The 24458-nt window shown below is 39.9% G+C and overlaps 1 protein-coding gene across 1 annotated transcript in view; it reads right to left on the bottom strand.

Moving 5' to 3' along the window:
- Nucleotides 1–21745, bottom strand: part of LOC122793033 (cyclin-dependent kinase 2-like) — a 956998-nt gene extending 935253 nt beyond the window's left edge. Inside the window, exon 1 of the mRNA XM_044060688.1 lies at nt 21527–21745. Within this exon, the coding sequence (XP_043916623.1) occupies nt 21527–21648 (122 nt within the window). The 5' untranslated portion in view covers nt 21649–21745. The remainder of the gene's footprint in view (nt 1–21526) is intronic.
- Between the last annotated feature and the right edge of the window lie 2713 nt (nt 21746–24458).

Raw genomic sequence — 24458 nt, 5'->3', positions numbered from 1 at the left:
GGAGTTTTTTTAGTCTGTCCATATAGGACAAGTATTTAAGGCCTAGGATCCTCTTTTTTTTAGTCTGTCCATATAGGACAAGTATTTAAGGCCTAGGATCCTCTTTGTGAGGTACTTTTGCAGCCTCTCCAGTTGCTGCAGGTGTCTAGTGAGGTACATGCTAAATGGGGCATTGTACACGATGACTGGCCTAATGAGGGAAGTGTAGCGGGAGACAATTACTTTTTTCTTCCTGGATGCAAAAGCCTTAGTAATGAGATGTGCCACATAGAAAGACACTCTGACCACAGTGACAACTTGGTGGTCAAGAGAGGTTGCTGTCAACCTGTGTTCCCAGATCTCTTATAACGCCTTCTGTGTTCAGTGGACTACCATCAATGTGGTAATTCAAGGGAACCGGGTTTTTCCCCCCGAGGGGGATGACGACACATTTTTTGGCACTGAGCTTAGGGCCATGGTTCTGACACCAGTTGTTGGTCTCATTGAGGCCTTTCTGTAGGATGTCAGCATCACTTGGGGAGTTTATAATAGCTCCCAACTTGAAAATCGTCTGTGAATTTTGTCAGTCAGTCTCTTCGTGTTGGCCTGGACTTCAGAGAAGTAGATACCAAACAGGAGAGGACCCAAGACCGAAGCTTGTGGGACTCCACTAGTGACTGGTCGGCAATCTGACTTTGAGTCAGCTACTTTCAAACTGTGGGTTCCATCTGTGAGCCAGTTTGCAACTCACCTAGTGACATAGGGGTTGATGCCTAGCTTCCTGAGTTTTTCTATGATTCCCAAGTGGTAAATGGTATCAAAGGCCTTGGCCAGATCAAGATAGGCTATATGAACCACCTTGCCTTCATCCGCAGCTCTGGTGACTGACACAAAGTCGACCAAGTTGAGCAGGCATGATCTACCCTTCATGAAACCAAAGTGTGTAGGATCCAGAGTTTGGAGATTCCCTACATCCTTGTTTATTTGGTCCATGATGATGCATTCCATAGCTTTGTATATCAGACTCGTCAGGCTAATGGGGCGATAATTCCCGGGGTCTGTAGTCACTCCTCCTTTGTGGAGAGGGATGACTGTAGCAGTGCGCCATTCGGTAGGGACAAAACCTGAGGTGAGGCTGTTACTGAACAGGGCGCACAGGTGAGGCGCCAGTTCACTCTGTAGTTCATGAAGAACACAGCCAGGGATATTGTCAGGTCCCATAGAAGCTGTATTCTTGGCCTTGGCCTGTGCTGTTTTAACCTGTGCAGCAGTAATACTGGGTGCCTTGCAATCTACTGGTACTGTAATTGGTCCTTTGGAGGGAGAGAGAGTGGTAAAGTTAGCACGGAATCTGTCTGCCAGTATATTGGCAATATCTGTTGGCTCAGTATAAGAGGTACCATTGTGCAGTAGCTCAAGCAAATCTGGGTATTGCCGTGGAAATTCTTTATATAACTATAGAAGGCCTTGTGGTTGTCTTTACTATCTGCTGAAATTCTGTTTTCATAGCTAGCTTTAGAGGATTTGATGAGGGCTCTCAACTTTTTGTTGAGATTGATAAGGAAGTTTTTCCAGTCTTGGGACTTTACCTTATTCCACATCAGTTTCCTCTTTCTGTTGTAGAGTTTTGTTTATGGCAGGGGACCACCAAATTGGCTTATTTTTTTTTTTTTTTTTTTTTCTTTGAGGAGAGCATCTTGGTTCTATTGGGTATGGCGAGATCCATGCATTTGTGTACGTGTTCGTACAGTGCATTGGTGTATGATTCGGCAGTCATGCAACTATTCTCCATTTGCATGGATGCTGTGAAGTTAGCCACCTCTGTTTTTAGGAGCCCAAAGTTAGCTTTGGAGAAATTTTTCATGGCGGTTACCTTTGTGGGGGGGGTGGGGGTGGGATGTGGATTTCCAAGGTGATTAGCTTGTGGTCGGATCTAACCAGGAAGGAGTTGACTATTGGTGTAGAGCAACGATCGCTCATGTTAGTAATGACCAGGTCAAGGATGTTGCTACCTCTAGTGGGGGTAAGAACGAGCTGGTCCAGGGCATTGGAATTAAAGAATTCCAGAAAGCACTGGGCAAGTGTATTGGTACACGAGTAGTTTTCCCAGTTCATGGAGGGGTAGCTGAAGTTGCCCAGTATGAGAGTGTTAGGTTGGACCCTAATATTCTCCAGGGTGCTTTGGAACATGGAGTGCGAGTCTTAGGACATGATTGGGGACCTATAGCAAGCTACGACCTGAATCTCTGTCTTACCCAATGTTAGCTGCACCTATAATATCTCAGATGTGTTTTGTTGGTAGCCCATCCTTTATGAATATGGAAACAGCACCGCCTTTGGATCTTCGGGCCAAGTTCTGCGGCTGAAAGGTGTGGAATGAGTTATAGACTGGAAGTGCAGGGGTGCTTTCTGCTGCCTTGAACCAGGTCTCTGTTACAGCACAAATGTCAATGTTCTCCATTTTAAGGAGTGCTTCGAGTGAGTGCATTTTGAGATTTAGGCTTCTAGCGTTGAGCAGCATGACTCTCAGACTGTATTTGTTTGTAGCTGTTACGGTGGTAATTTGGTCTTTGGAACACTGCCTAAAAAAGGCGCTATAGGGGTGGCAAGAGCCTTGGCCATTATCTGGAAGACCAGGGGTGACAGATGCAGGCCATCTCTGGCAAAGCATTGAGGTCTGTCAGTCATGTCATCCCAGGGAGACAGATACTAGATCTTCTTAGAATGACACCAGAAACTTAACCAATTGTTGAAATCAACCATTTTCTGCTTGTACTGTGGTATCATTCTGGGTGATGGTAGGATGCTGTTCAGGGCTAGGGTCATACCCACCTGGGCTACATAATCTGAGAGCTCCTCCATGTCTCTTTTCATGTAGTCCAGGGAGGTATGTCTCAGGTCATTCACACCCACATATACAATGACAGAGCCGTATTTGTACCTGTTGTTGAGGGACCTGAGTGCGTGCATTATGTGGCAGATCCTCGCACCTGACTGTTACTTTCTCCTTATTCAACCTAGTGAGTGGGACATCAGTGTGCCTCACTATCGAGTCACCTAGGACTAGTGTGTTGGCATGCTGTTTTTCCTTAGAGACTTTGGTTGAGTGGCACGCTATTTAGGAGAGTTATATGTCTCGTGATTAGTGTTGTGCTGTGGTGGCCGAGTCCGTTTCTGCCTTGAAGATCTCTGCTGTTTGGGTAGATTTTTATTGAGAGCCTCCGTGAAGGTGGGTGTGTGGTTTGTGTTTTTATGTGAAGGTAGTGCTGGTGTGCGTTCTGGAGGGCTGTGTGTCCCATGTGGTGTGGTGCAAGTATTGACCTTCTCCTCTTGACCAGCTATTCTGATCTTGGCTGGAGAGTGTGTGGCTTCCAGTTTGGATATACAAGTGCATCTCTCACAAGTCTGAGTGTTGGGAGGTAACAGGAGAGGGTTTGTCAATGTACATGAGGCAGTTGCTACATTGCCTCAGAATGCCCAAGTTCACCAGGTTAATAGGAGAAAGCACAGGGAACTGACCTTTAGACATGCCTGATGAGGTGGGCATTAATAAGTACTGGAGCCGTTTCCTTGTAGAACGTTTAGTGCTGGTAGCAGTTTTGCACTAAATGTTTTTATGCGGTGGAGATATCATCAAAACATACTTGCTTAACAGCAGCTTTCCAAAGCTCATACATATCTACATTCTCCTTTATTTTCCTTTAGCCCTTTGCAGTTGCTCCTCTTCATGTTCTATGAAATTCATCTAATTCTGCAGTACTCTCTCTCTCATTTCTAGGTTTTAAAACTTTTCATTTTATCCCACTTACTAGCTATCCCTTTTGAATAAATGTCTATTTTCCCTAATAACTCTCAAATAATTTCCACTACCCACACCATAAATTCCTAACAGATAAAAAGGAAAGCACTGGTATCTTTACTTTACTACCTTTCACCTTTATTTTAGTTTTTATTGGTGCATGATCATAATTACTGGATGTGTTTCAAAGCTTTAAACCAAATACACAGATTCCTGAGAAATATCATTTCTGTCTAGTCTAGCCCAGTTAGTGAACCTTAAGGAAAAATATGTTAATTCTGTCTGGATTCCTACTACCCATTTCAGATCATCCATACCAAACATGATTATATATTTCATTAGAAAATTAGCCCTATTTTGTTATATTTTCCTTCCCCGAAACATCCTCACTATTGCAAATCAGGTTCCATTCACTACCCATAAATAGTATTCCCTAATGAAAATTAATTTCTCCCAAAATTCTCTTAAGCTCAATAACAGCAGTTTTATGTGGAATATAAATATATGCCAGCACAGCCTTCCTCCCCTGCCAATAATGCCTTACTACCACAAATTGGCAATTGTCTTTTTCCATCACAACTGCAGCCCCTCTAACAACTAGTATTATTACTCCCCTTTTCCTTTGTCCCTAATATTCTGCTGAATGTCCACCCTGAAATCCTTTGTCAAACTTGCATGTTAATTTCTAACTAAATGTGTTATCTGCAACATTGTTGTTTATACTCTACACCTGTTACTATATTTCACTACTCTTTCCTTTTTGTCTATACATGTTAAGATCATTTACATTCCATGATATATAGACATAGAGGCCATTATGATAGGAAGCTATTACTTCCACCTATTATACATGACAAAATATTTCCAACTTTTAGCTTACACACACATATCTATGTTTGGCATGCTGATCTGTTATGTAGTTGCTTCTTCTAATCACCATTTGAACCTATATCAATTTTTTTCAAGCCTTTTTGCTTCAATGAATACACTCAAAAAAAGTGTGTGTTCATAATTTCCACCCTTATAACGCAAAATTATGTACATTTTCCTCAAATGAAGTTCACCCCTCCAGAGCAGGGCTTCCAAATTGACAGCAAAAGATTTCTTGTGCTGAACAAGAATGTGTAATGTCAAATACTAGAAACTAGTCATTTAGACAGGGAAATAGTTTTGCTCCTTATTGTTACATGAAGTAACTACTACAGGCATGAACGGAATTGGTAATGACAGGCTGCTATTCAAAAATGAAGGATCTTTTCAATGCTTCCTGAATTTTATCTGTAGGCAAGCAGCATGCAGATCTAAACTGTACATCTTGTCTCTTCTAGAAAGATCATGAAGAACTGAATGAATGGTGACCATACAAAAGGACTCTTTGGGGATTAACATGCTCAAGCCACTTACATTTAAAACTAGTCTTGTGTCCAGAGTCTTACTGGTGCAAAAATGATGGCTAAATAATACCAGACTATTTTGTGGCTTTAGAAGAATCTCCTCAATGTCTCTTTTCACACATAAATGCATCTCATTTTTTATACCATCTTCTGCTGACAGGGAATGACTGGCAAGAATAGTTATATTTAGTTTTCTTCCACTCCAAATCCCATAAGGGTTGTGGTCTATCATTTTTTGTGTTCACCCATCTGGTATTAAACTCATGCAAGAAACATCTTCTCCAATTTCTTCCATTCAGGGTAGTCAGACGGGGAAACAGTACTATTGCTGGCAACACTGGAGTTGCCACTACTTACATGAAAATGTGGAGTACCCAGTCCTTATTTCAACCCCCTGTGGGGAGCCAGCTGAATAATTATGCTAACTCCCTTAAGCTAACTGCTGTTTAGAGCTGCAAGTGCAGGCAGAAAGTATAGTCGTATATCCAACACTTACCATATTAGATGTAGCAGATGTTCTATTAAAATCGGTTTTGCAGTATCCCAAGCTGTATGGGTTATATCCTACAAAGGATGTGACTACCGACCAGCTTTCAAAGCTTCAGGGCACTTTCCATAACTGCTGAGTGACTCAAGCGGAGATACATGAAAGCAGTGGTTAGGAATTCAAAGGCTTCAAATCTTTTCTTGTATCAAGAAGGGAGGCTCGGATGCTCAAAAATACATCCTAGAAAAGAAAAGAAAAATAACAGCAGTAAAAACATGCATATGCATGTATCCATGTCCTGCCAATAAACCGCAAAAAGAAATAAGGGGGATAGAGGAATGGAAGGAGTGGGTGGCTACTTTAACAGTGATGTACAAGAACATCTACTGTTATGGTAAGTTTACTTACACAACTGCATTATGTTCAATACTCTATCACTGTTGCAGTAGCCTAAGATGTATGGGTAGATTACCAGAGATTAGGATTGTATAAGGCAGAAAAAAGAATTAAGAATCCAAGAGCCCCTGGAGAATTGTCCTAGCTAAGTTAGTTCTAGACCAGGAAAAGAAATCCACTGTGTTAAGCTTTGTAAAAGTGTGTACATAGGATCAAGTTGCTGCCTCTAAAATACTTCGAGTCCACACTTTTACAAAAAGTCAAAGAAGAAAGTGTTTTATTATGGTGAGAACAACAGTATATATAACATGAGACAACCATGAAGAAAGTATGTGCTTTGAGACTGGCTGTCCTGTTTTATTACCTTAATAGGAAACAAACATACAACCATCCATCTAGGATCTTGTCCTGTCCAAGTAGTATCTGAGCTGCCTGGACATCCAGAGTATGTAATTTTCTTTCTCTCTTGTTTTAGGTACAAGAAAGAAAACCTTAAAATTAGCAGACTGGCTCATGGTAAACTCTGAAACCACTTTAAGAATAAAAACAGGATCTGTGCTCAAAAAAAAACTCTGTCTGTGAAAAATGAGGTAGGGCTGATTCACCATAACAGCTTATAACTCAGATGGCTCTTCCTACGGACGTCAGACCAAGTACTAACCCAATTTTCAAGTCAGACCAAGTACTAACCCAATTTTCAAGTCAAGAACCTTAAAGCAGCCTGATGAGCTGGTTCAGATAGAAGAGCTGCTCGTTTTTCAATCAAAAATTGAAGAGAGCCACCTGTTTCCTAGACAATCAGATATGTAAAAACCCCTTTGAAAAACTGCTTGACTTGAGGACAGCAGAAAGGAGAAAGAGGGGATCTAAGGGCAGATAAGCAGAAATGGGCACAAAATGACTTTCTAGAGGAGTTGAAACTACGAAATGATAGTAACCCACACAAATAATCTAAAACCAAAGACACATATGCATTAAAAGGGTCCTAGTTCTTCACATGCCAACAAGTAGAAAATCTCTTCTACTTACAGATGTATGATCTTCTAGAAACACTTTTTTAGCCTCTTTTAATAACTGCTATACATACTCAAAAAAGGATGCCTAAAGGGAATCAAAACTATCAACCAGGCAGTCAAATGAAGTGATTTCAGGTTGAGGTGCATCTTGTGTGAATAAATCCAGTCTGTGGGGAAGCCTCTGGTAAATGTCCTTAGCCAATTTCAAAAAAGAGAAGAACCACTGTTGCCTAGGCCAAAAGGGAGTCACCCCCACTATATTTAGGGAGTCCTTCTGAATCTTTAGAAGAACACTGGCTATCAGCTGAAAGAGTGGAAAAGCAAAGAGGAAACCGTCCCATCCTTGGGAATGAGAATACATCTGTCTTCCTGGCTTGCTTGTCAGGTTTCCTGGAACAGAATTTAACTGTCTGTTTTTAAAGGTGGCAAACATATCTGCTTGAGGTGTTGCCACAACTGGATCAGTTCATGGAATACCCCGTCTGTAGTTTCCATTCATGAGGGTCTAGCCAGGTCCTGCTCAGCTTGCCTGCTAAAATCTTCTGCTCTGACAGTATGTAAAAGGCCTGAGGAGACAAACTGGGCTGAGTTGCTATCTCCCATGGTAACATGAAAAGTCTGCAAAAGGTGTAATAACTGGTATACCTTCCCTATACATATACACATCACGGTGGTGGTGTCTGTGAAAACTGCAGAGATTCTGAAGACCACTAATAATTTAGGCCTTTAGAGTATGGACACTGGTGAATGCCGCGGTGGTACGGCAGTAGCGTTGTTACCTCACAGCAAGAGGTTCTCCCGTTCGATTCTCGGCTTGGCTTGGGAGTGCCTACTGTGTGGAGTCTGCATGTCCTCCCAGCGGTTGGGTAGCGTTCCAAAGACATGCGTGCGTAAATGGGCGAGCCTTCGTTGAAGGTTGGGCGTTGAGCTGGCACCTCGGCGTTTCGTAAAAATCTGCCAATCATTAGCGGACCAGAGTTCCACTGTGGCAACCCCTTACCGGAAAAAGCTGAAAGACAAACAAGAGTACTGATCACTGGCAATGTCTCTTGACATTTACGTGTTTTTGTCTATTTTGTTTGTTCCATAGACCTTGAACTTTCACCCCTTTAGATATAGACCCCTGCAGCAAACTTTAAAGCATTTGTCAGTATTTCTCTTCTCACAAATCCCAGTACTGGAATCTGAAAAGATAAACAGGATAACGCTAAGAAAATAATGATTTAAGGTAACAGTGAATTTTACTTACGTGACTCTGGCCAAGGAAATCATGATATAAAATCCAGAACCTTGAGAAATTCCCTAACAGATGTTTGAGATAGGGTGGAAAAGCTCAGGAAGATTTATATGCACATATTTCATAGTTCTACCTTATAAGCTCAGGAAGATTTATATGCACATATTTCATAGTTCTACCTTATCCAGTTAAATAAAAACACTTCCTGGGGGGCGTATACAGAAAACCTTCTAGAAAAAAAGAGGATTTGTATAGGTTCACTTGAAAACCCAGTCTAAGCTAGAGATTTTTGATAGATATTAAGTAATTCAGACAACAGGAAAAATAGTCTGCAAATATAAGACAATCATCTAAATATGGAAATATGTGAATGCCTTGAAGTCTGTAGTAAGCAATTACTAAAGCCACACACTTTGTAAATACTGCTCGTGCTGCAGACATACGAAGAGATAAGACACAGAACTGATAATGTAAACCAGATGTAGAAAACCTTAAAAATTCTGAATTCTTTTCAAACAAGAATGTGATAAGCAATTTTTAAGCCAAACATTACCAAAAAAATGACAAGGGGAATAAATGATAACATGGTTTGGAGGGATAACATTTTGAACTTTGCAACCTTGATGTAAAGGCTGAGAAGGGCTGGTCTAAGTCAGTTTTTTGTTGGCACTTGAAAAATCCTTGAATAAACTCCTTTGATTATCTGATCTGGGGGCATATATTCCATGACCCCCTGAAACAACATGTGCTCCAACACAGGGGAGGAAACTGACATTGGGTTTATAGGATGTGAAGAAATCCCCTGAAAAAGGAGAAGGGTTTGCGACTGCCGTTAGTAAGCCTGCTGGATGACTCTTGGGACATAGTTGTCTGATATAATCTGATACCATAGGGAAGATGAAAGCTTAGACTGAGACAGATTTAGAGGATTGCCAGGGTTGGTGTGTGTGTGTGTGTGTGTGTGTGTGGGGGGGTTAAAAGGCAAGTAGTCATTCTGACCTTCTGGACTGTCCTTGATTCTAGGAAGCACTTCCTTTTTTTTTTAATTCTGTTTGAACTTTACTGAGACTGCATACTTTGCTACTTAAAAAAAAAAAAAAAAAAATAGAATCCTGAATTACAAGGAACATTTTTCATGAACTTTGAAAAGGAGGGTTAGAAAAATTTGAGTAACATCCTGAATGAGTTTCCCTCTTTCATCAAATCTTTTTAGGGCCTCAGCAGCAGAAGGCCAAACAAAATATATAAGCCCAAGGAAGAATTTAAAATTTCTGGCTTAACAGTTCTGAGAATATCACCAAGCAAATATTCTCATAACTGATCCAGTAGTAGCACCACTGTATACATCAGCAGACTCATAAAACCACTTTGGTTACTTGAAGAGCTGATATTTAAGAAATTCAGTGAAGTTTTAACCTCAGAAAAAGGAAGGCTAACAATTACATTTCTCAAAAGATTAAACATACATGTATGGTAATTCAGAATTTGGAAAGTTAAAATGGCAGAAGAATAAACTTTCTTCAAATCTATCAAAAGCCTTCCTTTTTGTCAGGGGGGAATGGAATTAGCATTCACAATATGTCTGGCAGTAGATGGTATTGATAAGGAAATAACAGTAGGATCTGATTTGTAATTACAAATTAGATATTTGCGTATATGAGATATATATTTGTATAATCTATCAGTCTTTTGGGAGCAAGAATATGACTACTAGTCATGCTACTAGCTGTTAAGAAAACATCCTCAGAAGTTAATAAAACAGGAAGGAGAGTTAAAAGCTAAGGGAAAATCCATTTGCAAAAAATAATAATAGTGCTGCTGGGAAATAAGATTTTTTCTGGATGGAAATATGAAAAAAATTTTCATTAGAATTAGAATCTGAATCTTCAGCATGAAGAAGATTCACTGAAGAAAAGCACCCCCTTTCATTCCCTGCTGTTGTGACTAAGAATTAAGGGTCAGGAAATGAGGTAATGCTATACTAGTTGTCAGTATGGGAACAGGATTTAAAACATTAAAGGCAGAAAGTAATCGCTTAGCAAACCCCAGCAAGTCTTTCCTGTCCATAACTAAAGAAACAAAAGAAGAGACATCTACATTTTTTGTCTTCTTTTCCTGGGAGACTCCCAGGAAACAAAATGACTCAAGTCATGAGCACTAGCTTGGGAAGCTTGGGCACCCTAGCTCAGCAGATTTCCAAAAGAGAAACTTCAAAGTAAAAGAAGAAAAAACTTAGACATCAAACAAGAAAGTAATTAGTGAATAATCACCTTGCGATATTTCCAATCGCCTAAATGCAGCCTGGGGTCATGAAATGTGATGTAGCACTGTTCTTCAGAGGGAACGAAGTGTACCCCCCCCCTCCAAATTTGCAGTACATTGTGGTAGTAAGAGCAGAGTTGGCAGGCTGGGAAAGTTTTGTATGCCAAGTGGTCCTATTGTCTCTTGCATTACTCCTAATAGTTCCTTCAGCCAGAGATTTTCAATACGAGATACTTGGTCTTCAACAGGGAATGCTATATGATTGCTGTTCAGGATATGAAATACACTTGTCCAGAATACATCAGTATATAACTGACATTAAATCAGAAGTAAAAATCATATACACTTCCTGGAAAGTGACCATTGCTGTCACAGGAAACGTGCTCCCACCAAAACTCCATGTATAAATCAGGGTTGCATGACAAAGCCAATGTCAGCATTAAAAAAAAAAAGTTTTGTTCCTCCATATAATCTAGAATGAACCAACTATGTGCATTCTGTAGCTCAGTCATGCCACATTTTCTTAGAAATTTGTTAGAACATTCACAGATAAGGTCCTATACTGGTAGACATCACCAAAATATCCATATGAAATCCCAACACTGCTACCATATATTAAGAAACAAACAGGACAATTACTAGCGCTAGTAAGTAAGAAAAACAACTATCTATTCTTGAAGTACCAGGAGAGGCAAAACTAAAACTACTTTTCCTTGCAAAGGCCTTGAGAACAATGTAACACCCCATGATTACATAATGCTCCCCCAATCACATGACTACACAATACTTAAAACAATTAATCTTAGGAAAGACAAAGCAATTGTCATTCTTTTCCAGTTGCAAATATGTATACAGCAACTAGGTGTGGTTCTAACAAATTTGAGGTATTTAAGCCATTAAATTTAAAGAAAAATGATGGATTGTTAATACTAGAGCATCATTTAAATAAGGACACAAATGATTTGAACTGAAGGTCAGCCTGTCTTCATTGCTTTATTCATTCATTTTTTCTGACTACTCACTAGACAGCATTCTTGTACAATTACCTGTCTGAGCTATGTATATCATCTACCCTCCACTTTGAGGGCTTAGGATAGCATTTCAAGTTAATACATGTTGTAATGAAGGCTGTAAAATGCTTATAATATTGTAATTGTTATTGTGTACTTGAAATTACAGTAGAGGATTATCCGAACTAAATGGAACTTAGGGTAGTTCTGATAATCAAACTCTTCGGATAATCAAACATACATTGAACTGGTTAAAAATCTTCTAAAATCTTTTTTTTTTCGGCATGGACAAAATACACTTTTCAACCATACAGCAATTCCAGTGGACAATAAAGAATATTTTTTTTTACACACGAGCAGGCTACAAGCTCAAAAACATGCACAAGTGAATACATATAATGTTTAAATATTATGAGCTTATGATTTTTCCTACATAAAAACTTTGGAAGACTGCTCGGATAACTGACATTTTGGATAATCGGCTCTCAACTGTATACGCCAATAAGTACAAATCTGGCATTAGAATAAGCCAAAGTATATTTATAAAGAACTTTACTTGCCATTTTACATCTACTACTCAAATATTCAGTAACATGCCCCTAAAGCAAACTGGTACCAAACTAATAAATGCCCCCACATGTACAATTAGCCAAACAGATAATCCCTTGAGTACTGCAATCAATATGATGTTTCATCTCTAAACTCCACGACACAGACTGAACATCTGTAGAGACTTAGCAACCCAGTGCTTTATGGGATAGGGGAAGGCTTAGTAATTGTTATTTGCTAGGCAGTTCTAAAATTTGTAGCATTAGTCCTACTGTAAAGGATAACACTATTCCTACAGATCTTTCATTACGGTAAGTACATTTTTTCTTCAGATAATCAACATAATTTAAAAGTTATCAAAATATAAACATGCAATGTTATTTTCTATGTTGGAATATTACAATGATTTTTTTTTCATCAGAAGCCAAACTGCATTTTCTCTTTTGCCTTATGAGTTTATAATGAATAATCACTGGTGAGTTTGAGTGAAACACAAAACATCAAACAAACTCAACAGTGATTACCATTAATCATCACTAAAATCACTGCAAAAAAATAATCGGAAATGAAAACTCATAGGTTACATTTGCTACTATGAAAATTAAAAGGAAAAAGCAGCTTTTTACCTCCTGACATGGGGGCACTGCCCCACACCCCCAGAAATTAAATATACTAACTCCAGAGTCACACAAACTCAAAAAAAGGCAAATGCCCTTGAATTATGAAATGGTAGATACAATGAATCTCCATCATTACATAATTTGACAAACTGTACCAGTGATAGAAAACACCATTTCACCAAGCAATAAAATATATATAATACAAATATATAAATAAATGTTTTATATATATATATATATATATATATATATATATATATATATATATATATAGACAGAGAGAGAGATAGATTAAAATAACGATAATTTGGGTAGCTTCTTAGAAGCTTTGCAGAACCCATTACTTCATGGGGTCCACTTTAGTAGTAAATATGAAATGGCTTATTTTCTTACTTTCACCACATAAGCTAACACATTTTAGTTTATATGCTAAACGTAATGCAGCGTAACTTTATAACCTGTTTTTTTTTTTTTTTTTTTTTTTTTTTTTTTTTTAAATACTATTAACTTCTATTTATACTCGGGTAGCTTAAACTACTATTTCTTTGTATTTATACAATATGTGCCTGTGCCCCTTTAACCTTCAGGGAAAATGAAAGCAGTCTACATATGCAGTAGTTGGCAGTCGTGGCAGGAGACTGTATTAGACCCAGGCTGCGGGTAAGTGCAAGCTGCTCCTAATTTTGCAGAACAACCCCACTCTTCCTTTCCTCATCAAATTCTGGTTTTATGACAAACAGATGAAGACTGCAGTCACTCCTGTGTGTGTGTGGGTGCTTGCAACTGCACACCACAGAACTGCATTATCTTTTAACTGTACGAGCAGCATTCCTCATTTTCAGTCTTAAAAAGTCACTGCTCCATGATGTTGCGTAATGAAAGGTTTGTCATAAAGCTGTTCAATAGTTGCTAAGCTTTTATTTTTGAACTGGTTCCATGGTAAGCCTCTCACCACTGTCCTTCATATTTTTGCCCTGTCACTTGTAAAATATTTGATTTTTTGGTAACTAACCTAAGATTACAGTTTCACACACACCTACATTTCTTTGAATTTCTAAGCGCTAATAACATGATCTAATATCTTTCTGATGAACCCTCTAATACACCTCTCTAAAGGCCCAATGTTCAACTTATGCTAATGCACAAGTATCTTTTACACTGTAATAGTTCTCTATTTCACATGAATGTAATCTAATTAAAAAATGTATGTGTAATTCTTAATGTAGATTACTTAATGTCTGTTCATATATATTACTGAATGTCTGTTTAAAAATATTTGTAATCTATTGAATTTTTCTCTCTAACTCCACTAAAAATGGGGTTTGCGACTACTCAGTCAGCAAAAGCAAAATACAAATAGAATATTGCAATCTTTAGACAGAAACTTGTATACGATGTCTGCATTAAGAGCGAAAGCCAACCACATGCAACACGGGGTAGTACTACAGTGGTCAGCTACATGTCACGTTACAGATTTTTTCTCAGATTTCCCTTCTTTTTTTGTTATATTTTTTGACCCCCCCCCCAACTCCACTAAAAATGGGGTTTGCGACTACTCAGTCAGCAAAAGCAAAATACAAATAGAATATTGCAATCTTTAGACAGAAACTTGTATACGATGTCTGCATTAAGAGCGAAAGCCAACCACATGCAACACGGGATAGTACTACAGTGGTCAGTTACATGTCACGTTACAGATTTTTTCTCAGATTTCCCTTCTTTTTTTGTTATATTTTTTGACCCCCCCCCCCGTATCTGCTCCAATTACTCCTAAGGCGTCATAATCTGTGGTGCAACAGGTAGCAAACTCTCCTTTGGTGCTGGAAAACCAAAAGGCTGTGGGTTCTACTCTCATTCCAGGTGACTAGATTTCAGGCAGCATAGTGTATAGTATTAGGGGGCTGCTGCATTTCTGAGTGTCACCTTTCAAATGAGACTAAACTAAGGTTCCATCTGCTTAAGTTGGTGCTAACTCAGGTGGATGTAAAAGTCTCATGATACCTATCGAAAAGATTAGTTCTCCCATGCCCTTGCTAAATTTCCATTAGTAGCAGCAATACCACCTCAGATCTCCCCTGAAACGAAGCCACTAACCTGTTCAACAAAAGATAAAATAAAATAAACATTGTGTTCTAGGTATTATCCCCTGGGGTTGGAACTTCCGTAAGATGGGTGGGAAGGAGATGGAGAAATGCAAAGCAGAGACCCCAGCAGCATCATATACACTGGTATGTGGTGGATTTCTTTGGAATGCCTTAACTGGGCAGCACTAGTGACGTCATGCACATCACCACATGTCCCATGCATCAGCTCCAGCCCTACCATGTAATTCCAATTCTTAATGAGACTGTACTGTGATCACAGGACACTCCACAATCACTGAGAGAATGGCTAATTGCAAAGAGAAGTTCCTCCCTCCAGAAGTGTGCAAGTTGGCAAAATGTCATGCTTCCATGCTACCAGCAGCCAAGCTATTACCTGGTCTGAGATCATGTGGACTGCAGTCAGGGCTACAATCCTATCACCCAAAGAGGTAACCCCCCCCCCCCAAAAAAAAAAAAAAAAACTGTTTTACATTCTACTTCCACAACATCTTCCCTCACATACTAATACTAACAACACAAATTAAGCAGTGAAAAGTCAACCACTGGTAGTCCACGTAATGCTGTAGCGCGATTGAAGGTTTTGTAGTCACTTTTCTAGCATTTTTATGTTCTAAGAAAGAAATGGTACAGCCTTCAGTTTCTGACAATGTATTTCGGTTTAAAATTATGATAAAGAGGAATAATGGTACTTTTCCAGAAAATGTATCCCTTTCGCACTATAAAAGACAACTGGATGACAGTCCAATAACTCCTTTAATTTTACAGGACATCAGCTAAGGTCACGTGGTTTTCATAAACCAGCCAGTGTCCTCAAGGTCTTTGGTGTGTCTGCGGACGGTGTTTCACTCCATACCTCTCAAGTGTACCTCATTACAAGGAACGTACCTCATTTGGGGTCTTAAAAAGTTCATGTTCCTCCAAGTTCCTGAAATGTTCCATGTTCCTTTTGTGACTTTCGACCACTGTTTCTGCTTATTTTATCGAAGTACTACCTGTTTTTACTGTTTTTACAAGCTCAAACTGTTTACCGGACTTGCTAGTTTAAATTTTGCCTAAAAGTTAAACTACAGGCTAATACACTCAAGTGTACTAGCTTTTGATAGCAATTAGTCGAAAAGTACAGCATTTATTGTGTTTTCTGTCTATCTATGTAACAAAACTTGAAAAAAACAAAAAAAAATATCCTTGTTTTCCATACTTTCCTAGCTAGTGTTCCAGTGATCAGATTTTGCTGATCCCTGGGCTTTGTCTTGGTTCCTGTACTTCTCCATTTTCCTTGTTTGGTCAGGGGGAAGTTTCTTTACTCACCAGTGAGAGTGGGGAGTACTGAGCTGCCTGTTTGTCCTCAGAGGAGTGGTTTAAGGCAGTAACTTGTAGTTTATTGGCCATTTTGGGTAATTTCCTGTCTTTTCCAGCCCCCTGCTATAAAGCACGCTTTAGCGCGGAGTTGCCACAGGAGCACACAAGTGCAGCGGCGGTTAATCAAGGTTAAACTATTCGGGCTACCTAAAGTCCACTCTTCAAATTTTCCCTTAAAACAGCCTTCCTTGAACTGTACTGCTGATCAAACCAGCATATTCTATATCTAAAAAGTTCAGCTCTACTTGATTCCTAAGTAGACTATTCTCTATCTGTAAAGCCTAGCACTTGCTCCTAAAAGTATTTTTTTACTTTGATATAGCACTTTTATTATACATAGTACCCCACCAGCCTAAAACCCCTTTTTCGATCACCCACATCCCCCGGAGTCTTCTCAAAGTTTTTGACTATTCCTTCTAGCATGTCGAGGGATCAGTTGCTAGTGTCCTCTCCTGCTCAGCTGGTGAATCTGGGAATATTGAGGCAATGTTACAATTGCCTCATGTACACAGGCAACCCTCTCCTTCTCCCACAAAACACAAATACATGCGAGAGATGCAACTATATAGCCAAACTGGAGGCTGAGCTCTCTCAACATAGGACTGGCAAGACCAGACAGGAGGAGAAGGTAACCACACACACCACAAACCCAGTCTCACATAGTACTATCACAACTTCAAATCATACACATAAACACACAAAGACATACTCGGAGGCTCCAATCAAAAATCTACCAAAACAGCAGAGGCCACCAAAGCAGACACCCAAACAACTGCCACCTCAGCACACAACACATGCAACACATAGACCACATAGTCAGTGTGCCAAACAGTCACAGCCCTTAAGGCCAAACACAATGCCAGACACACTCGTCATTGGTGACTCCATAGTCAGACACACTGACGTCCAGCTCACCAGATTGAGTAAGGAGAAGGTCACAGTAAGCTGCCTGTCGGGCGCTAGAATCCGCCACATAACGCAAGCACTCGGGTCTCTCAAAAGCAGGTACAAGTACGACTCAGTCATTGTCCACGCTGGTGTGAACGACCTGAGACGTACCTCCTTGGACTACATGAAAAGAGACATAGAGGAGCTCTCTGATTATGTAGCCCAGGCAGGTATGACCCTGACCTTGAGCAGTATCCTACCTTCACCAAGAATGATACCACAATACAGAGACAAGATGATCAGCTTTAATAATTGGCATAAACTCTGGTGTCATTCAAAGGGGATCCAATGTCTGTCTGCCTGGGATGACATGCTGGACAAGCCACGCTGCTTCGCAAGGGACGGCTTGCACCTGTCACCCCTGGGCTTCCCGGATATTGGCAAAGGCTCTTGCCACCCCCATAGTGCCTTTTTTAGGCATGGCTCAAATTCTAAACCTACCACCCTAGAACACAAAAAAGGAAAAAAACTAAGGGTAATGCTGCTCAATGCCAGAAGTCTCAACCTCAAGATGCACGCACTCGAGGCCCTTCTCAGTATGGAGAACATCGATGTCTGTGCTGTGACTGAAACCTGGTTCAAGGCTCCTGAGAGCACCCCGGCACTATCAGGTTTTACCTCATATCATGCGTTACAGCCCCAAAATCCGGACACCACCAAGAAAGGAGGGGGGTGTCCATATTCATCAAGGACATCCATACCTCAAGGTTGGTGGCAACGCACGATGCATCGGAGACCATCCAGGTGCAATTAACCATAGGCAAGACTGCTCTGCAATTTGTAGCATGTTACAGGCCACCCTCTCAAACTCAGGAACCTCACATACATTTATCCCCTCCAGTGTTTTCAGGAAAGCTATCTCCAAACACCATCATACTAGGTGACTTCAACTACCCGAATATAGACTGGGATCACTACTCAAGCCCAAACACTCTAGCCCAAAGGTTCCTAGAGTTCATAAACTCAAATGCCATGGAACAACTAGTCACCATCCCCACAAGAGGAGAAAACATACTAGATCTCATCATCACGAACATGGGGTCACAATGTTCAACACCGGAAGTATACCCCTCACTGGTGAGATCAGATCATAAACTAATCTCACTGGAAGTCCACATCCCGCCCCCACCCGAGATAAAAAAGACCACAGTGAAGAACTTCTCAAAAGCCGACTTCACACTTCTAAAGACTAGTGTGGTCTCTTTTAAGGCCCCCGAGCCTGCGGAAACCATTACTCAAGCCTCTGAATCACTTACAAATGCCTTCTACCAGCACCTACAGGACTGCATGGATCAGGCAATCCCAAACAAAACAAAGACTCTTTGTACCAAAGGCAAGCGTCCAGTCTGGTGGACCCCAGCCATAAACAAGCTCTACAAAAAAAGGAGGAAGCTACTACAAGATAGAGCAAAATCCTTAAAAGGGAAGACACCTTTGATCATTATAAGTAAAAAACTAAGATCTCTCATAAAATCATCCAAGGCAAATTTTGAGAGAAAAGTCACTAAGGACTCAAAAGACAATCATAAGGCCTTCTTTAGCTATGTTAGAAACCTGGGAGGAAACTCCCAGATATGCTCAGAATTAGTTCAAAATTATGTAAAAATCACTGAACCTACAGACATTGCCAACATACTGGCTGACAGGTTCAGTGCAAACTCCCCCCCCCCAAAAGGAGAGATATCTATACCAGAGGATTGTAGCCCCCCAAACATCTCTAACACTCAGGTGAGAGCTGCTCTCTCCAAGGCGAAAAACACAGCATCCATGGGACCAGATGGTGTCCCCGGTTGTGTGCTCCACAAACTCAATGAGGAATTAAACCCGCAGTTAGGGCAGCTGTTTAATCTTAGCCTCACCTCAGGATACGTACACAAGGAGTGGCGTACAGCAACTGTGGTCCCACTTCACAAAGGCAGTGCCTCCACCGACCCTGGAAATTACCGTCCCGTCAGCTTGACAAGCCTGATCTGCAAAGCTATGGAGAGGATCATAATGGAACTCATAAATAAAGACATAGGGGACTTGCAGACTTTGGATCCAACCCAGTTTGGCTTTGTCAAAGGCAGATCATGCCTTTTAAGCTTGGTTGACTTTTTCGAAACAGTCACCAAGGCCATTGATGAGGGAAAGGCATTCCACACAGCCTACCTCGACCTGGCAAAGGCTTTCGACACAATACCCCACTCAGGTATCATTGAAAAACTCATCAGCTTAAATGTAAATCCATACGTCACAAGATGGGTTGCAAACTGGCTAAGTGACAGAACCCACAGGGTCAGAGTTGCTGGCGCCATGTCAGACTCAAAGCCTGTCACAAGTGGTGTCCCACAGGGCTCAGTCCTGGGCCCACTCTTGTTCGGCATCTACTTTTCAGAAGTACAAGCAAACAGATGAGGGTTATGGCTGACAAAGTTTGCAGATGACTGCAAACTGGGCGCCATAGTCGAGAACACATCTGACACAGATGTCCTTCAGAAGGGTCTCATAGAAACGGATAACTGGTGCCAGAGCCATGGCCTAAAGTTAAACGCCAAAAAATGCATAGTCATACCCTTCGGGAAAAACAAGGTTACCCCTAGCTACCATATCGGTGGCAATCCACTAAGCACAGAAGAGGTTATCAGGGATCTGGGGACCCAGGTTGACAGTAACCTTTCGTTTGACACTCACGTTGCCAAAGTAGTTAGGAAGACCTTTTACATTGCCCACCTGATCATGAAGGGATTCACATCTAGATCAAGGGAGGTCATCGTCCCCCTGTACTCATCACTCATCAGACCAATGATTGAGTACAATGCCCCATTCGAAATGTATCTGACCCGACACCTGCAGCAACTGGAAAGGCCCCAAAAGTTCCTCACCAAAAGGATAAAGGGTCTCAAAAATATGTCTTATGCTGCCCGACTGAAGGAACTCCAGCTCTATTCAGTCGCATACAGTCTGCTCAGAGGTGACTTGTGCCTGACATACAAGGCCATGTCCAACCCAGAATTGATAAACATGCTTCACCTCAAAAAATCTAGATCCCTCAGAACTACAAGGGCGGGAGACTTAAACCTTGACACGGTTATTAATAGGACGTGCTGGAGGGATAGATTCATCACCCAGAGACTCCCTATGCTGTGGAACAAAATCCCGGTACATGTGAGGCAGAGCACCTCGCTGGCTCTGTTCAAGAGAAATCTTGACCAATGGATGGGAGATCGCAGATATACCCTAGGGATTACCTCAGTGTCACTGCTCGACAGAGGTAAAGCAAAATAATGGGCATAGTATCCTTCAAACTAAAGGGGTGGCGAAAGCCACAAAACTCTGGGCTAGGCTTATAAATGCCCTTGGGCAGATAGCCTAGTATGAACCTATAAAAGACTCTGTCACACATTCAGTATTAGGAATTTTTTTTAGTGAAATTCATTGTAAATAGAAATTAATCATATTAATTCATTAACATATCTTCTTTATAAGTAAAACCAGCATATTTTAACCATCCTATGACCTTCCTAGTTGAAGGCTGTTAGTAAGCCATTAGTATGTGTTCCACATTTTCCACATTATGAGGGCTAGTGTTCCTCATTTTAGAGATCGAAGGTTGAGAGCTAGGTTTCACTCTACCAAACACACTTCTCATATTAGTCACAGTGCTACGAGTTTTGACCCTCAGAAAGGAACATAAAATTAAATAAGTACACAAACAATATAAAGGTTCATCATTAACCGAATAAGATTAACTCATGAGCTTATAAAAAATAAGAAAAAGTGTTCATCTTTCTAACCCTTTGTTGTGACTTTAAAGCTTAATAATATGGTTTTAATACTCGGAGTATACCTCTCAAGTGTACCTCATTATGAGGAACGTACCTCATTTGTGGTCTTTAAAAGTTCATGTTCCTCAATATTCCACATTGAAAGACTCTGTCACACATTCAGTGACATTGTTAGGAATTTTTTTACGTGAGCTCCATAGTAAATAGAAATTAATCATATTAATTCATTAAAAGACAGTCTTTATAAGTAAAGCCAACATATTTTAACCATCTTAGGGCCTTCCTAGTTGAAGTTGTTAGTAAGCCATTAGTACGTGTTCCACATTTTCCCCATTTGTTCTACATTATGAGGGCTAGTGTTCCTCATTTTGGAGATGGAAGGTTGAGAGCTATGAGTCCGGGAGATTGAAAAACATGCTGATAAGTATATAAAACTAAGCAGATTAATATCCAGGCCTGTATAATTTGGCACAGTTCAACAAGTTATATCCCCAATACACAAACAGTTATAAGATGCACTGCGTATCAAACAACGTTCTTATCTCAGTGACTACAATACTTACTACATGCACACGTAGTTAAACGCAACTGTACTTACGCATCTAACCGTATTTTTTTGAGGGCTACCAGTTCCCCTGTAACTTTGTTTCTAGCTTTATACACAACCCCATATGTCCCTTCTCCTATTTTCTCTACTTTCTGAAAATCATCCATTGGCATTTACTTTTCTCCGCTAAACAGTACAAGGACTTCACCAAACTTTCTCTGACAAACTCAAAAATGCAGTCATTGACGTTTTAATAATATAGTGTAGCATTGCGTCATTATTCCAACCCGAAGTCAGCACGTGACTGTTTTTAATTTCTCGACCCTTCTACGTGGAGAAAGGGAATAATAATCTAGCTCAGAAAAAAAAGCTTATGGTAAATATTTTCTACTGTTTATGACATTACTTAACCTCTCTTGCGGTGTGAAAAACAGCACCTGCCAGAATAATTGAAAGAAGCAACACAAAATCATATCCGTGCGAGAGTCCTACGCCTGCAGTTGATTAAAAAAAGTGCAGATGGCGCAATGCACTCTCATAAGGCCTGGTGGTGGAGTTTTGCGATACTTCACCCAAATAATTGGTGTATGTACCTACATTACATGATCATTTAGGTTTTAGGAGAATCTCTGGAAATAAGTAGCATAGCTCTCAACCAGTTAGGGGCATTTTTGCCGCATAGTTTTAGTCTCTTCTTCATAAAATTTGAGGTTTTCTGTCAAATCATTGAGGATTAAAGTCACTAAATAATGGCAGGCATTTGAGTTTCAGACTTCATATACTTCTGAAAATTAATAATTACATTAGCAATTTTATAAGTTTATAGGAGCAATATTTAAACTCTGTTTTTATTTTTGGCCTTTGTCTTCTTATTATTTCTGGCTGTGTCCAGATTTCTTATGCTGAGAGGTATGGTTACCGACAAATCTCAATGGAATCGAAGAGAAATTCAGAAATAATCATGGATACTATTAACATATTAATACTATTACTGTGAGTTATTGACAGAGTAAGAGAATGTTAATGATATTCATTTTCTGACAAAAAAAGATCAACAGTGCAGTTCTTGGCAGAGATGGTTCTCATGGTTACAGTCACTTCAAGTCTATATCTCTAATTATTGTCATTATTTTTGTAAGTTTAATTCACCACCTTTTCTGCAAAAGTTGTAGAAGGGCTTAAGGGGGGCAGAACTAAAATTTAAGTTAAAATTAGGGAAGAAGTGTCTTTTTTTCACCATACTAAAACCCAACTGAATGAACATTAGTGTAAATTACAAAACCTGAAGATGTATCCCATGAACTGTAAAGGTGATAAAGGTATCAGTAGCTGTCTAAATGGCAACAGCATAGGTCAGTGAGTGGGATATCCGGTAATTATAAATTAAGTTTTCTGAACATAAAACTGCCTTTTTTTGAAATGAGATTATTTCCATTTACAGTAGAAGGGCAACACAGCATCTGTTGTAAACATGCAGATAAGAGTATTTGAGTGTATTTTACATGTAATGTAGGTTTGGGGCATACCTCTCAACTGGCTAGATTTTGCCTCGTATTTTTGGTCTGTTCCACATGAAGACTGTTTCTCTGCAAACTAAATGGGGACTGAAGTCACTAAATAATTCTATAAATTTGAGTTTTAGACTTCATGGCCTTCAGAAAAATGCATAGTTGTGCAAAACCTGAAATTCTAGCAACTTTCTAAGTCTATAAGAACAAATAAAATTGTACCTGACTTTCGATCAGTTCCCCCATTATATTTTGCTTTTTTCAGATTTATTTATTTGTCTTTATTTACTGGGAAAGTCCAACTGGGTAATATAAATTTTCACCAGAAGCCCAGAAAGAAAAGCTCCATTTGTTTACATTGCATTATACTTAGTTCTAGTTAAACACAGTAGTTACATTTCTATTTACATTTATATACATACACTAGTTACATTTACACATTCTAAGATTTCTGGTGATAAGAGATTGAGAGGTATGGTTTGGGATGGGTGGGTGATGAGGTTGTGAAATATGGGAAAGCATAGGTCTCAACCTCTTAAGTGGCCAGTGTGGAACACAGACCCTAACAATGTGTGACAAATGGTCAAAATGTGGAAGACCCTATTTTCGCACTGTGCGAAAATGCGCCATTGCCATGGAGCATGGTAGAACTGTAACATTCAATAACACACACTTCTCAGATCCAAAAACCTTTGTTTAATAATCTGCAATACCATAACCACACCATAAGTAAATGAAACAGCACTTAGAAAATGTAGTAAATGTGATTTTTATTTTTGTAAACAGACATATTGCAATTCACACAACGTTTAGACCAAGTTAAACATCCTATCATACGTCTGATGTAGACTTACTGTAATACTGTATGCTGCTGTGGCTTTCTTGGCAGCCTCTAAAACATGTAGTAAATGTGATTTTTATTTTTGTAAACAGACATATTGCAATTCACACAAAAGTTTAGACCAAGTTAAACATCCTATCATACGTCTGATGTAGACTTATTGTATCCTGCTGTGGCTTTCTTGGCAGCCTCTAAAACATGTTTTGGCAGCTTAATATCACAGACATCCAGTTCTTCATTCATTTTAATTGCCAACAAAGAGTTCAGTGTTTTTACACTCAGAGACTGATGCAGTTCAGTTTTCACTTTCCGCACCATACTAAATGCTCTTTCCGCTTGTGCATTAGAGTGTGGCAAGCAAAGTAGGCTCATCATCAGCTGCTTAAAGAATGGCAGTTTCCCTTCAGTGCAAAGGTCCCTCAGAAGGTGTGCCCAGTACTGTGACACACATGAGTGGGGCCCGTCTACTGGGCCTGTCAGATTCCCCGTGTCCTCGATCTGATATTGGGTGAACTCATCGATTAGTTGTTCGGCCTCAATATCATTTTCACATACACCCAGACGGAAGCCAACATCTCTGACAAGCCCTGAAGAAATGTCCAATGTTTTGGCTGGATTAATAAGTAATGCAGCA

This window comes from Protopterus annectens, chromosome 2.part0 (assembly GCF_019279795.1).
Source record: "Protopterus annectens isolate FY-2018-M chromosome 2.part0, PAN1.0, whole genome shotgun sequence".
NCBI lineage: Eukaryota > Metazoa > Chordata > Ceratodontiformes > Protopteridae > Protopterus > Protopterus annectens.
The sequence above is the reverse complement of the archived record's forward strand: the minus strand, read 5'-3'. Positions and strand labels throughout refer to the sequence as shown.